The sequence below is a fragment of the Papaver somniferum genome, chromosome 11, assembly GCF_003573695.1.
Source record: "Papaver somniferum cultivar HN1 chromosome 11, ASM357369v1, whole genome shotgun sequence".
NCBI classification, from domain to species: domain Eukaryota; kingdom Viridiplantae; phylum Streptophyta; class Magnoliopsida; order Ranunculales; family Papaveraceae; genus Papaver; species Papaver somniferum.
Window position 1 is genome coordinate 44012518 of NC_039368.1, and position 15191 is coordinate 44027708.

General features: G+C 36.3%; 3 protein-coding genes across 3 annotated transcripts; 2 read left to right on the forward strand and 1 right to left on the reverse strand.

Annotated features, from left to right (window-relative positions):
• The first annotated feature begins 1044 nt into the window (after positions 1-1044).
• LOC113320329 (tRNA-specific 2-thiouridylase MnmA-like) lies at positions 1045-5561 on the forward strand. Its single transcript, XM_026568244.1, has 10 exons — positions 1045-1450; positions 1591-1665; positions 1810-1863; positions 2013-2091; positions 2164-2288; positions 2677-2760; positions 3559-3642; positions 4224-4375; positions 4533-4683; positions 4926-5561. The coding sequence occupies exons 1-10, from the start codon at positions 1103-1105 to the stop codon at positions 5373-5375; spliced, it is 1602 nt and encodes a 533-aa protein (XP_026424029.1). The 5' UTR covers positions 1045-1102; the 3' UTR covers positions 5376-5561.
• A 104-nt stretch (positions 5562-5665) lies between these two features.
• Positions 5666-6508, reverse strand: LOC113324352 (pentatricopeptide repeat-containing protein At5g66520-like). Its single transcript, XM_026572669.1, has one exon. It carries the CDS (start codon positions 6506-6508, stop codon positions 5666-5668), a length of 843 nt encoding a protein of 280 aa, XP_026428454.1.
• Positions 6509-7347: 839 nt separating this feature from the next.
• LOC113322635 (ATP synthase subunit O, mitochondrial-like) lies at positions 7348-11326 on the forward strand. The gene is made up of 6 exons (XM_026570763.1): positions 7348-7531; positions 7812-7862; positions 8937-9180; positions 10317-10429; positions 10664-10750; positions 10875-11326. The coding sequence occupies exons 1-6, from the start codon at positions 7427-7429 to the stop codon at positions 10995-10997; spliced, it is 723 nt and encodes a 240-aa protein (XP_026426548.1). The 5' UTR covers positions 7348-7426; the 3' UTR covers positions 10998-11326.
• Positions 11327-15191: the final 3865 nt, after the last annotated feature.

Sequence of the window (15191 nt, forward strand, 5' to 3'; positions counted from 1 at the left end):
TTGGGTAATCATAATGGGAAGTTAAACACAAACTACTCAACCAGCCACGAATACAACAACCACATGACCAACAACCAAGAAGAACAAATATGATAACTATCTGGGTTTGATGGGTACCACCAATTTCAGGATGGATTAAAATCAATACAGATGGAGCGAGTAAAAGCCAACCAGGAGGTTAGCCTGAAACTGCAGGTGCATGATGGATATGCCGAAATTCACAAGGAGCGGTCATAATGGCTATGGCAGCACCAATTGGGAAAACGTCAGCTTTGGTGGCAGAAATGTGGGCTCTTCTCCTAGCCACTAGAATGGCTACGACAAAAGAATGGAAGCACATCCTTCTTGAATTAGATTTTACGGCGCTGGTGACGATGATTAATCAGGACAACTCACAAGCCCCTTTGATCATTCAGACAATGCTGCAGGAAATCCACTACCACCTTCGTCAAATTTATTGGTACGTAATTGCACACGCGTATAGAGAATCAAACCAGGCGGCAGATGGATTCGCAAACTACGCAGCACTGAAACAGTTACAAGCAGGAAACAACAACAACACCAACTTGACCACAAATATATGGGATTATACATGCCCAAATTTCCTTAATGTAATTGTAATGAATGATTCGATGGGGACCTTGTACCCAGAAAAATAATCTCTTAATAAAATAACTACTTCTTTCAAAAAAAAAATAAAAAAAAATTGGTTTTGGGGGCTTTATATAGAGAACAATGCAAGCATAAATTAGGGAACAATGCAACCATCAAAGAATTCACTAGCTAATATATCTCTTGCATTTGTGTATTTGTTGCTACGAAACGCTACTGGGTGTTGTAATACAATCTTTCACGTGTATCAAAAAAAGAATGAGTCTTTTTTGTTTTGTAGTATATTTTTTCATTTGCCCAACTTTTTCAAAATCCTGACTCCACGTGCATGTATCAAAGTGGTCTCAGCCGCACAGCCAAACCTCGAGGACCATAGCAAATGCAAAACCTCGGTCTAAGATCGTCAACGATATTTTCCTCCCTCTTCACGCCAATCCACACCTAAAAAGATTGCAATTGGAGTACCAAAAACAGATAGGAAACACGAGCAATGGCAGCAGCAACTCTATCTCTGCTCAACATTTTCTCTATCAAAAACCCTAACAATCTAAAATATTTCTATTCCCTTTCACTTCTCCCTCTCAAAGGACTTCATTTATGCAATAACCCTAGAAAATTCACTAGTTCTGTCACAATTTCTTCTACAGAGCCACAAATTTCTCTCAATTCTACCAGTGTCAATGAAGAACTCGAAAGCTATATTTCATGTTCGATGCCTGGGAAATCACGCAAAGTCGCTGTTCTTATTAGTGGTGGCGTTGATAGCAGTGTTGCTCTTCGTCTTCTCCACCATGCTGGACATTCTTGCACAGCGTTTTACCTCAAAATATGGTTTCAGGTAATGCATTTTGATCTTTGTTTAGGTTACACATTTTGATTATATTGTACTCTATTGTGGTCTGGGTTTTTACCCAATCAAATCCTTTTAAGCATTTCAGTACTCTTCATTCGATCCTGACATTTTGTTGATTTATATAGGAAGATTATGAAAACTTTTGGTCAGCTTGCCCATGGGATGAAGACTTGAAGTATGCAGAAGCTGTTTGTAATCAGGTAGCAGTTTTTACCTAGTATGTTTTCGTAATTTTGATTTCTCTGATTTTTCTGCGTATTTGGGGTTAAAATTTAAACTGTACGAATTAATCTAGAAGATCATGTCTGTATTTGCATTTCTTACTCGTTTTTCCTTACCTGTAGATTGGCGTACCTTTGGAAGTTGTTCATTTAACAGATGAGTACTGGAAGAATGTGGTAATGAATTTCATCTGCCAGAGTTTTTCCTTTCGTTAGTTCTTTATGGTTTCACAGTATGGATATACACTCATTTTACCATATGTCATTTATCTTGAACTATCATTACCACCTTTCTTTTGATGGAGTCATCTTCTCTGATATTTCAGGTGTCTTACATTATCGAGGAGTATCGATGCGGTAGAACTCCCAACCCGGATGTCCTTTGCAATACTAGAATTAAGTTCGGTATGTAGCTCAACATACTACTTGAAGAGTACAACATCCATTGTCTGTCTCTGATTTGTATCTATCTTTCAGGCGCTTTCATGGATGCTATTAGCACTCTGGGTTTTGATCATGTTGCTTCTGGACATTATGCACGAGTAATTCATTCATCATATGAAGCAAATGGAACTTCCCGCCTGGAATTATCAGGGGACATGGTACCTAAGCAACTTAATTTACTTTAGTTGCATTTACTCTTTTCTTTAGTTGTAGTTTTGCATTTTGGTACTCGTGGTTGGTCACTTGGTCTTCGTACATCCTGGAATTGTGTTTTGTTCCCCCCATTCCATCTAATTTTTTGTTGTTACCTAAACAAAGAGAAAAGCAATTTACATTGTTGCTGCTGAATCAGTCGTTACCTGGTTCATGCTTAGTACTTTTCTTATTTTTCCTGCTCTCAGTTTCGTGTTTCTCATACTGTCCTCCCCGAAAATCACTTGTGTGGTTTTGCTTCTTCCTTTAGTTTGACATGCTTTGTTTAATTACCGAGAAGTCGGGTACTTTTTTGAGACTTAAGTACTAATTTAGAACAGTTCAAATTTTCAGGTCAAGGATCAAACGTACTTTCTTTCTCATCTTTCTCAGGGGCAGCTTAGACAACTACTTTTTCCTCTTGGATGCATCTCAAAGGTTAGAAATATTAACTATGGCACATAATTTCTTCTGTTCAGATAATGGTGATTTTTAGTTGCAGAGGCACATAATTCAGGAAATAGGACTTCATTGTTAGATAATAAACACCTCCTTGGATTAAATTCGGGTTTGGTTGCGTATTATGTAATTGTAATAAGTGAAATATGCATTTTTATTAGAGAATGAATCTAAACTTCAGTTTAACTAGTTAACATATTCAACAATCCTATGGAAACTTAAATTCCTGGAGCTACTTATGTTACTAGTATTATTTTTATAAATCTAATACAAAAGCTTGTGTACTGGTTACCATATTTTCACCAAAACTTTGTTCACGTGAGATTATCAACATAGAGACTGCAATCAGTATATCGCACCATGATTCACCAAAGACCAAGCGGAAGACTGCATTTCTTTCCTTCGGCAGCTCTATTGTTTTCCTTCAGAAAAGAGAAAAGGGGTATTCATCAGACTACAAAGGCAGCATCTTTCTCTCTTTTTTATCCCTTGTTGTGAACCTACAAAGGGGGTATGCTGTATTAAAGCACATGATTTAGATACAAGCTACCTCTCTTATCTTTTGAACCTTTATGAATGCGTAAGCTTTTTATGCCTTCTTTTACCATTACATACTCATAACCTGGTTTTTAAAAAAAGAATCTGATATTTCGTGTCACTAGGGCTCGTAGGTCATACGCGTTAATGAGATGACCTTAACCGATCCTAATCCTACTATGTTTTTTTTGAAGCATAATCCTACTATGTTAATCTTACAGCATTGTGGAATCTTTGTAGGACGAAGTGCGTAAGTTGGCTACAAAATTGGAGCTTCCTAACAAAGAAAGGAAGGACTCACAAGGAATATGTTTTCTTGGGAAGGTAATTCTTTTTTTCTAGTGACTTCTTGCTTAGGAAACTAGAGGTTCTTCAACGTTGTCAACCCCCTGGCATTCTTCGATTTGCTCCCTATGTTTGTGATGGAAACTTCCCAAATACAAATACAAATCTTTTGTGAAATGAGCTCAAAGTTTTTGATTCTTTGTTGCCAGCATTTCAGGTTTAGCTCAGGAAGTCGACTTTTAATATATTTTACAAAATTATATGTCAAGCCAGTGTGTCTTTAGTTCATGCATTCAGGGATGAACTGGAAGATGCAGCATGAGAGGGTGCAAACTAATAAACTTTCTGAAAATAGTTTTTTCTGTATAAATAATGATGATTTAAATTTCCTGATTGTATTAGCTGTTGCGTTAGTTTATGGCAGTTGTTGAATTAGTTTAAGCTTCCACTGTTGGTTAATTTCATCTTCGATTATGCCAATCTTTCAGCAGTTCTTTTTTTTTTTTTTTAAATTAATTTACTTTTTAAATTACATTGCTTCACCATTAATTTTCAGTTTGCTTATCAACTTATGTCGGTATGCAACAGTTGTATAATTTCATCCTTTTTGTGGAATGTAGATAAAGTTTAGCGAGTTTGTTGCAAGGCATATCGGGGAGTTGGAAGGCATCTTACTCGAAGCTGAGACTGGAAATTTCCTCGGCAAACACAGGGGATTTTGGTTCTACACCATTGGTCAGCGCCAAGGTCTACGCCTCCCTGGTGGACCCTGGTATGTTTGCCCCTAATTATCAGGCATCTCGATGGGAATATATTGGGACTGTTAGGCGTCAACTGTAGTACTTTCAGGCTTGTTTTTTTAGGAGTGTTTACATTCCTATTTGGGCTTACTGATAGTTATGTTCTATATAACCCTGCATTTTCTGTAGGTATGTTGTCGAAAAGGATGTTGAAAACAATGTGGTCTTTGTATCGAGAAACTATTTCTCTTTTGAGAAAAGAAGGCGAAGGTTCCGCGTCGGATCACTGAAATGGCTTAATGGGCCACCAGTGGACCAGTTTGACCAGCTTCTGTGCAAGGTGCTGAAACCTCCTTTTTTCTTTACCTTCTATTCTATCCACGTTTGATGAAATTTTAGACTCTCAATGCTCATAGATATTGATGAATATTCGTCTAGCATGTCTCCAGTACCTTATGTCACAAAGCTTAATTAGTTGGTACCTATCAATCAATCATGTCAAGGACTTCTGATCATTCAAGTAATCTTATTAAGCAATCTTTCAAATACTCTAGATTGCTAATGGAAGTGAGACATTCTCAGGTACGACATGGGCCCAGCTTCTATAGTTGCAGCCTAACAATGGAACCAGGTGAAGACTGCAAGGAAGATTCTGCTGTTGTCCATTTATGTGAAGACGATCAAGGATTAGCTGCGGGCCAATTTGCTGCCTTCTACAGGGAAAAAACCTGCTTAGGTTCTGGTGTAATTCTGGAATCTTGGGACGATCAGGGTTTCCCAGTTTGTGATAAAGCTCTTGAAATTGCTAAAATGAAGTACAAATCAAAACTCGGGAAACCAGTTAAGATAATGACGAAACAAGAGCCGTCTTGTCCGAGGAACTCTAAGCAGAAACACATTGTTGAAGAGCTTAACAAAGAATCCATGGATGTAACTGAGTCACATATACAGACATCTAAAGAAGGGTTGATGTCTAGTTCTTCTCTAAATTTGTTTCACAAACTTAAAGAGAAGCTCATGTGTATATTCTAGGTCGCTCTGTAAATTTGTAATAGCTTTTTTCTTGTAAAACGTAGTTTTAATTGGATACCTCTGAATTTACTGTGCTGAGAAGTGAAATGGTCGATGGTCCAAGAGATCAGAAAGGCCAAAGTTTTGAAAATCTGATTATGTGCAGGGCCTGGAGGCCAACAAATACAACAACAAATAATACTATTACCCTCAGAAATATTATTGGATAATATTTATTGTATCATAGGAAAAAAAAAAAAAAACTTTTTATTAGTAGTAATTGCAACTTTTGTTGATTGAATTAGAATTTGTCAATGCACCTCAACCCAGCTACATCCAGGGGTCTTTTTTACCCCTATGCATCTGATCATGTCTTCCACATTCTTAGCATCAGACCATCTGTTTACACTAGCATATATGTTGGCCAAAGCCCTAAAAGAACCTAAACTTGCATCTCCAGTAGTAATTATAATCTGGCCTATGCGGTCGCACATCTCACTATCCCCATGGATTTTATAAGCATTAAGGAGTGCACTCAACACTGATCCATTTGGTGCCACTGGCATCTCCCTGACAAAAGCCTCCGCTTCGTGTAAGAGTCCAGCTCTACCATACATATCAACAATACAAGCATAATGCTGCATATCTGGTATGATCTTATAAATGTCTTTCATAGCTTTGAAAAAAACAAACCCCTCTTTTACAAACCCTCCATGGCTGCAAGCAGATAACAAGCTAAGGAAAGTGACACTGTCAGGTCGGAAGCCATTGATTAACATAAAAGAGAAAAGCTGCATAGCTTGTTTTCCTTGGCCATTCTTGGCCATACCATTTATCATGATGGTCCATGAAAACAAATCCTTGCATCTTAAACCTTTAAACACCTTAATAGCCATTTCCATGTTACCAAATTTGACGTACATGTCCAGTAAAGCATTCCACAGGTGACTGTAACCGCCTATCATTAAATCATGTCGCCCTTCCATGTAAGAATGAACCCATTGCCCCAAACTGGAAGATCCTACAGAAACGCACACAGATAAGATAGTGACCAGAGTAGCATCATTGGGCTTAGTTTCTCCTCCTTGAATCATCATATGAAAATAACTAATTGCATCTTCATAAAACATTGCTCTTGCATAACCACTGATCATTGTAGTCCAAGAGATAACATCTCTGCTAAGCATAGACTCAAACAAAATCCAAATATTATCATCACCAACTGAATTCCTAATACTATAACAGTGAACAGATTTCCCAAGTTAACAGCTCTCAATACAGAACAAGCTGATAAAACAGTAACTAAAGTCATTGAATTAGGACTAGAATCAATCGATCTAAAGACTTCAAGAGCTTCCTCTTCATATCCATTTTTAACTAGCCCTTGAATTACTGTAGTCCATGACACAATATTAGGAGATGACATATCATCAAATGCACGACGAGCAGAAAGAACGTCGCCGAAATCTGAATAGAATCGGATAAGAGAGTTTTGAATGAAAGTATCAGAACCATGACCAGATTTTACACTACATGCATGGATTTCACATCCTTTTCGAAATTCATGCAGTATGGAACATGCCTTGAGTGAATAGGTGTAACTGAAATGGTCATGGGTAGTTGGTTTTTGATACATTTGATTGAATAGTAAAACAGCATTTTTTGGATATTTTGTGAGTGTTAGAGTTCTTAGAAGAGAATTCAATTGATTGGGTTTCAGTGTTGTTGTAATGTGAGCTTGAATTTGTTTAAGCTGTTGAGAAGTTAGAAGAGAAGAATTGCATTTTGTACGCATAACTTAAAACAAAGCCAACACTTCGCACCAAAAATGATCATTTTTATCTTTAAAAAGAAAAAACACCTCTTGGGCTTTGTACTGGGCCTGGGTTTGGTTAAGTCCAGGTGCATAGTGAAGTACGAGAGTTTGACTTAACAAAACAACTCCTGGTTGCACAGGATAAATACTCCTCCATCGTATAACACTTTCATTTTCTCTAATATCTCAAAAACCAAGTAGAAACTCTTTTTCTTTCTCACCTCTGTGTGTATCTTTCTCAATCTAGGGTTTCTAAATGGCGATGGCTGGGCGTTTCGGTTCAAAACTCTCACTCATCAGTAAGGCTTTGCAAACTGATGCACTTGTTACACAGAGACCAGCCCTTCAACAAACCTCTGAGGTAATAATAATTTCATTTTTGACTATAAATCTTGTTCCGATTATTAACTTGATCTGTTCTATAAATCTCGTAAAGTGAATTAGATTTAGTAATATGTGAAAATTATTTACTTGATTTTTGGTGATCTTTTGTAAATCTGAGATTTTCTGTTGTCGTTGAATTTAGCTTTCCTTTAATATTTTCCCCAAATGCCTTTGTTACAAGGTCCATGTTAAACTCATGTTTATTCTCTATTGGGTTAGATTGTTTTGTTCTGATGGCTGAATCCTTTTTTTTATAGGTCGTGAGGAATTATGCTACTGCCGCAGGAACCAAGGAGGCAAAAGTTAGGGTATGATACTGTTGTTTTGTTTTTTTGGAAAAGCTTGTATGACAGTTTTTGGGTACATTTACACCAATGAAGCACGACCATCAAAAAATTGTCAATGTAGCGGTGGCCTCGTTGTTTTGTTTTGGCAATTATTTTATCTTGTCTATGTTACTGTGATGGTTTTAAGCAAAATTTAGAACTCATATACCAATGGAACTGTTGTTGTGAAAGGAAAAAGGAAATTCCAACAATTGTTTTCTGTGTTAGAGCCTAAGAAATTTCAAGCCAACACCATTTTAACACTTCATCAATAGTTTTATTCTAAAATTAAACATTAAGCATGGAAAGATTAACCAACATCATTGTAGAAAGATTATCATCTAAAAAAATTAGGTTCTGTACATATGAGGTACTGGGCTAATGGTATTGATTTAATGGAATATTGTTTTAACTAGCTTTTTAAAGATTAAAGTGTATACAAGCATTGCTATACCAACTGAAGGAAATAATTCACCTTTTCCAGCTTCTGGGCAAACTTCAGTTAAATTATTAGCTTAAAGGAAATTAGAATTATCTGTATGTGTTTGATGAGCTGCTTGACTGACACGCCGCCAGATTCTGTATGGAATGCATCACGATTCTATCAGACCTGTACATGACCCCTCTTTCCACCACAGTTCTCATTTGTGCATATGCAAGCATGATAACTTTTCTATTGTGATGGGATCTTAAGGTTATACAACCTCCAATTGCTCAGCTGAACTAGTGAACTCTAAATTTCCACATTGAGTTGGTATCGCATATCATCCAACTGCACTTGCTATGACTCGATGAGCGTGGATAGCTGTAGCACCTTTTGTATCTGGAACTGGGAGAGTTGAATGTTAGAGGTTCAGGTGTCAATAGATCAGTATTATTAATTAAAAATATTACTGTTCTACAATTTTTTCTCCTAGAATAAGCAGTAGTATAATTATCACTTAATCAAAAATCGTTTTATTGTTTCTGCCATCTGGAGTAAATCCTTCCACCGATAGTCTAAAGCTTGAAGTTTTGATCGTCTTTGGTTTATGTCCTTCTTTAATTGCATTTCAGGTGCCTCTTGCTTTGTTTGGTGGATCTGGCAACTATGCGTCTGCTTTATACATCGCAGCAGCAAAGGCCAATGCAGTTGAGAAAGTTGAGGCTGAATTGCTAGACCTTGCTGATGCTTCAGCAAGAAGTCCAATGTTTTCACAATTTACACAGGATTTGTCAGTGCCCAGAGATACTCGATTGAAGGCGATAGAAGCAATTACTGCCGACGCCAAGTTTTCAGATATTACAAAGAATTTCTTGTGTAAGTACAAATTTCTTTGAAGAACTTATAGGTTTTGTATTGCTGAAAACATAGAGTCCTATGTTAGTTTGTAGAGCTTACCAGTTCCACATCCATGACACTGGTATTTTTATATGGCATCAGAGTACTAGCTTTGGACACTAAATCTGTCAGGTTCTTGACTTATACATTAGCTCGTGTGTTATTGTATATGCTAATTATGCTCATTCCAGTGACCGATTTATGGAATTTGTTGGTACGCAAGTTTCATGATGTCTGTACTGTGTTGTGTTTTTCTAAAGCTTATTTGTATTGCTGCGGCAACTAAAAAGAGGACTAGAAACTTGCATCAATAGTTGAAGTGGTATTGATTTATTTTCCCATGGAAAGAAGTGCTGATAAACAAGGTGGCTAATGAGCTAGGAATGTATGATGTTGCTGGTGTTTGAGTTTAAAGTAGGAAAAATCTTTTGGTCGTTTGAACTTGGGATAGCTGTCCTACACAACTGACTCAGTATCACTAGAGCATTTTATTATGAATTATGAGCCACTAGCATAAATTTGGTCTTCATTTTTTTATGACCATCAACCTTTTGGGTCAACAAACATTAGTCTGCTCCTGAAGAGTGTCCTTTTCTGGTTTCATGACATCTTCTTTAGACTGGGCAGTGGGTCCTCTTCAGTTTTCGTAATTCAGTTCATTTAATTGTTGAAGCCTGCTTGTGAGTAGGGTAATGTAATAAGTGTCTAAGTTAAGCTAGATTTGGCTTCTACGGAAGCCTCATATAGTCATACTTATGCCATCTGTGATAGATGTATATGTTGTATTCAGTTTACTTCTGTTACAGGTTTATATGCTTTATTTAGTTTACTTAGATGTTGTAATATCTGACATGCATGTTTACAAATGTGTGAATGGCTCTTATCTTTGTTTCTTTGTGCGATATAGTTCGTATTGTTGCTAATCTGGCGATTTCCTCTTATAGCTGTCAAACTACAAACCATGAAATGTGTCATAGCTATCCTATATCACCGCGTTTGTTCAAAACCCTTAAATTATTGTGCTTTTCACTTTGTATCATCTGTTAGGTTTCGTTGCATTTCATAAATTTTGTGCATCATGGCATTCCTGAATTATTTACTTTATTTTGTACTAGCTGTTTTGGCTCACAATGGGAGGCTACGCCACATTGATACTATCACAAAGAGGTTTGTGGAGTTGACCATGGCACACAAAGGAGAGGTGTCTGCCATTGTTACAACTGTCATTGTAAGCCCACTTTACTCCTCGAAGTGTTTATATTCAGTCCAACTTCTAAGAGCAACATGCCTTAGTATATATTGCAGCTTGTAACAACATAGAGGGTATGAGTTTTTAAGGTTCAAGGATACTCGATGTTGACAAATAAAGCATATCAATGACTAGACTTATGTGGATGTTGTTTGCAACTGTGTTATTATAAAACCCTTAATTTATTTGTTTTTTCTTGTTCTTTTCCTTTAGCCTCTGCCAGCAGATGAGGAGAAACAGCTGAAAGAGACACTGCAGGAAATTATTGGACAGGGAAAGAAGGTTAAGCTCACACAGAAGGTAAAAATGGACTCACTTATCCAAGTTCTTGGTTTTCTGTTTTTTTATTGGTATCATTCTGCTGAAACCAATTGACACAGTTTGATGCAAAAGTCTGACTGGTAGCACCTTCTTTTATTGGCAGATTGATCCCAATATTCTTGGTGGACTAGTGGTGGAATTTAGTCAAAAAGTTTTTGACATGTCTATCAGGACTAGAGCACGTCAAATGGAAAGGTTCCTTCGCGACCCTATTGACACCCTTTAAAAGATCATGCCAGTTTCTGGATGCAGCACCTTCTTTTTTTCTTCCAGATTTACTTGTTCTTCTGCATGCCCGGCAAATATCTGAAAAAGAGAAAACATAGATGTGTTGCTTTTTGAAAATGTGCAGAAGATTGAACTTTGTTTTTGAACTTTGTTTGAGCTGGTGGGCTTGACCCATCCATCCATAAAAATAAAAGTTTTTGCTGGAAATTTTTCTCAACGACTGTCCTAGTACTGTTGTTTCTTAATTAATTGAAACATATTACGGCAGATTTGACATGACATTTTTTGTGTATCAAATGTCACTTAAAATAAATTCACCTTTTCAAGTATGTCACTCAAACCAGATTGATCTGACAGGGATGTTCTGTTCAAAATTAGTTAAGTAAATCCATACCAGCTATAATGGTGCAACCTTAGATATGCATCTGAAAATTGCTGATAGGCTCTATCCTTTTATAGTTAGCTCAGAATACATTTAGGGTCACTAGTAAATAATTCTATAAGCCCCTTATCTAAACCGTAAAAAGTTACGGTTAAATTTTTGAAGCCAATCGTAACACGCTAAAGCTAATTAAGGGTGCATACGGTTCGGCTTGGCTCTTGCCAAGACCGAGTACCTCCTTAGATTTGGTTCCAAAATTTTGGACCGGTACCTGTATCTCGGTTCTGATACTGTTCGGGACCAGTACGGTACTAGATATGGTTCCGGTACTATACTCGGTTCCAGACTTCGCAAATTTTCCTGTTAATAAGGACCTGTCTTACTAAGCATGTATTGACAGTATTGTTATTTGTTAACAATTAACAACTAACAAGAAGTAACAATACTATTAATACTAGTAAAGAAAACTATCAAATACCAAGTCTTAAAAAACTGAAAAAGTAACAAGTACGATAAGAGTCAAAGACTGACATACAGTCACTCACACATTCACACACACAATTAAACAGTACTACAGTAGTAAGAACTAAGAAGTAGTAAAAGAGTCCAAGTAACAAGTAGCAGACTAGCAATAGCACTGAGTCACTGACTGGACATTGGTGGTAAAAATGTAGCACTGGTGGCAATGGAAAATACAAAGCCTTGAATATCTATTGATTCTATTCCATGTCAGCAGCACTGGTGGTGGCATTAATGTTGATAGGACCAAGTAACGCTGCAAAAACAAGTAATAGAAGTTAGTAACTATTAGTCTCTATCTATTACTGCCAAACACAAGTAATAAACTAATAATGTAATATGTATATCTGTTACCTTCTTCACAAGTAAAGCAGAAGTTTCAGTAAGTAAATGATACAAAGCAAAGCAGATTTCAGCTAAAGAGAGTAACTACTTATCAACCCATAATATGAATTCATAGCAGGACAGTGCAGTAATGGTTATCAACTCATAACATGAATTCATAGCAGGACAGTGCAGTAATGGAGAAAATTGAATCCCTTCACACATACAGAAACATAGATGCATAGAACTAGCAGAATTCACCAACTCAAAACACGAAAGCCAGTATTCGTTCACAAGTACAAGCCTCATACTACTACACATTTCATTACAAAAAGGATAACTCAATCAGTGCTTATTTGAAGTTTCGGCACCATCAGTGTTTATCTCCACCCCCAACACACATTTGCAAGTTTAAAATCAGCACATACAAACCAAGGAAACTTCTAAAAAGAATTAGAGCTATCAAAAATCAACTATCAGTGCAAGTTTCTCAGCTTAATCCAACTATTCAGTGTTTATGCGCACCCACAACATACATTTTCAAGCTTATAATCAGCACATAGACACCAAAGCAATTTCTTCCATATGTCTGTAGGCTCAAACCTAATTTTTTGAAGAACAAAAAAATTCAATTAATTCACAAATTAAAACGATGATCAGTAAATACAATTTTAAAACCAAATTCAACGTCTGGGTTACATATGAACTGAAAAATAATGAAAAATCAAAAGATTATGAAGATAGGATTCTTACCAGTTTGGTGGAAATACAATCCAAGCCAAATCAATCAACTCTTATAGAGAAGGAAGAAATCTTTTTGATATCTTAATTACAAATCTGATCCAATATCAAGGAAGGTAGAATTATTAGAATACAAATCAACACTACTTCAAAACCCTAGGTTCCAAAAATCAAAATAGAAGAACTGAATCAACTGATTCAACACTTACCCTTGGTTAACAATTTCTCCTTCTTCTTCTGGACCGAGAGGTGGTAAGTAATGGAGAAGAGAAAATTCAGAAGTCTCGTATCTGTAATGGAGTTCTTCACTTCTTCTCCTTCTCAAAGAGAGAGGATACGGAAAAAAAAAGGAAAATGAGAAGAGAAACCCTAGCCCTATAATGTTCGATTATATACCCCCTTTAATCTAACGGCTAATACTGATTTATTATCCACTAAATCTAACGGCTACTACTACTCGGTACAGTCGGTACGACACGGCACGGGACTTGTATTGGACCGTGTACCTGTACCTCCCAGAGACCGGTTCCTTTTTTTTGGACCGGTACCTGTACCCCCTTCCTCGGTTCGGTACAAAAACAGGTATGGTTCCATCGATTTCGGGACGGTCCGTCGGTCCGGCTCGGCTCCTGTGCAGGCTTAAAGCTAACCATAACTTTTTTTTTTTGGTTTTTCGAAAACAACCGTAACTCATATTTTTGGTTTTTCGGAACCAACCGTAACTCACTAAATCCAGCTGTAACTAGTTATGGTTGGCTTCTGAAAACCAAAAAACCAACTGTAACGAGTACGGTTGGCTTCTGAAAACCAAAAGTCAACTGTTACTGGTTCTAGAATCGTTTTTTTTTTTCGAACTTGATTGAGAAAAAATAACATACTTCGATCTCATTTGCAACAGATTGATTTTGGGTCGTTGATTAGAATTATTTGTCCTTTTCTTTTAGGTTTGATTGATGGAAGGGTTACTGATGATGATTGATTTTGAATTGTTGTTGATGATGATTGATTTGGGTTATTGTTGAATTGTTGTTGATGATGATTGAGTTTTGTGTGTTTGTTATTGATGATTAGAAGTAAAGAGTTTTTTTTTTTTTTTTAAGGTTTAATTGGTCACTCCCTAACCAATAACGGGCACGTTATAACACCATATGGGTCCCTATCGAGCTAAAATAGACCAAACAAAACAAAACCAACACATTTACCCCATTCTACCTAAACTGTCCAAAACACCCTTACGTCTATTTCCTATTCGATTAACCGACACTACTTTTCACTCAGAAACTATCGAAAACTTCCCTCAGAAACCAGATCTAAAGCCATTTTTGATTCCTTCTTCTTCTTTCTCCACAAAACAGTTAATCAAACTCGTAACAAATAAATCTAACCTTCCTCGAAAGGAAATTAGGTTGAAGTTTCATTTTATTTTGACCTAATTTAATGTTTTGAAGAAATACAGAAATGGCGAAGAAGCAAGAGAAAAAGTAAGATGTAAAGAAGAAAATTCTTAAGAAAGTGGTGGTTAAGAAATCTCTGAAAGGTAAATCATAAAGACAAACTCATTTTGATTTTATTTACTGATTTTGATGTTGTTTCATGTAAATGAGTAAATCGATTATGAATCTTAGGTTTCATCTGCTGATTTAGGAATATTAGATTTCTGTACAAAATCGATGATGAATCTTAGGTTTCATCTGCTGATTTCATTATTAGATTTTTTTCATCACTAGGTTTCATCTGCTAATTTCATCATTAGTTTCTCACTAGAGTTTTTTTCTTCAATTGTTTCTTTGATGATACCAAAATTGGTTTCCATCATATTCATCAACATATGGGTTTATAATCTGATGGTTTTGTGCTACTGTTATCATATTGCATATGAAGGCATTGATACAAAATATAATCTATTTTTCTTTTATGAAACCTTTTTTGGTTTCATCATTTTGCAATTGTTAAATTGGTATATTCTGGTCTTTTTGATGAAACCTTTTTTTGGTTTCATCACTTCTATAATGACCTAATTTGGTGTTTTCTAACTTGTGTGTTCTATAACTGCCATACTGTATACTGCTACTTGTTCTATAACTGCCATACTGTATATGATTAGGTTTCCATTTCTTTTTTTTTAAGAAGATTTGGTTTCATTTTCACTCAGTTCTGTTCTATATTGCTAGAACAAAGTTACTTAAGATGATCTTCTATGTGTATTGGTTTTACTTAAGTGATTGA

Bases quoted from the DNA above. Each gene is read 5' to 3' on its own strand.
- LOC113322635 (XM_026570763.1), top strand. From the start codon at position 7,427: ATGGCGATGGCTGGGCGTTTCGGTTCAAAACTCTCACTCATCAGTAAG. The intron at 9,181-10,316 runs GTAAGTACAAAT...ATTTTGTACTAG, and splicing joins TATTACAAAGAATTTCTTGT to CTGTTTTGGCTCACAATGGG. The intron at 10,751-10,874 runs GTAAAAATGGAC...TTTTATTGGCAG, and splicing joins AGGTTAAGCTCACACAGAAG to ATTGATCCCAATATTCTTGG.
- LOC113324352 (XM_026572669.1), bottom strand. From the start codon at position 6,508: ATGATCAGTGGTTATGCAAGAGCAATGTTTTATGAAGATGCAATTAGT.
- LOC113320329 (XM_026568244.1), top strand. From the start codon at position 1,103: ATGGCAGCAGCAACTCTATCTCTGCTCAACATTTTCTCTATCAAAAAC. The intron at 1,451-1,590 runs GTAATGCATTTT...TGATTTATATAG, and splicing joins ACCTCAAAATATGGTTTCAG to GAAGATTATGAAAACTTTTG. The intron at 1,864-2,012 runs GTAATGAATTTC...CTGATATTTCAG, and splicing joins ATGAGTACTGGAAGAATGTG to GTGTCTTACATTATCGAGGA.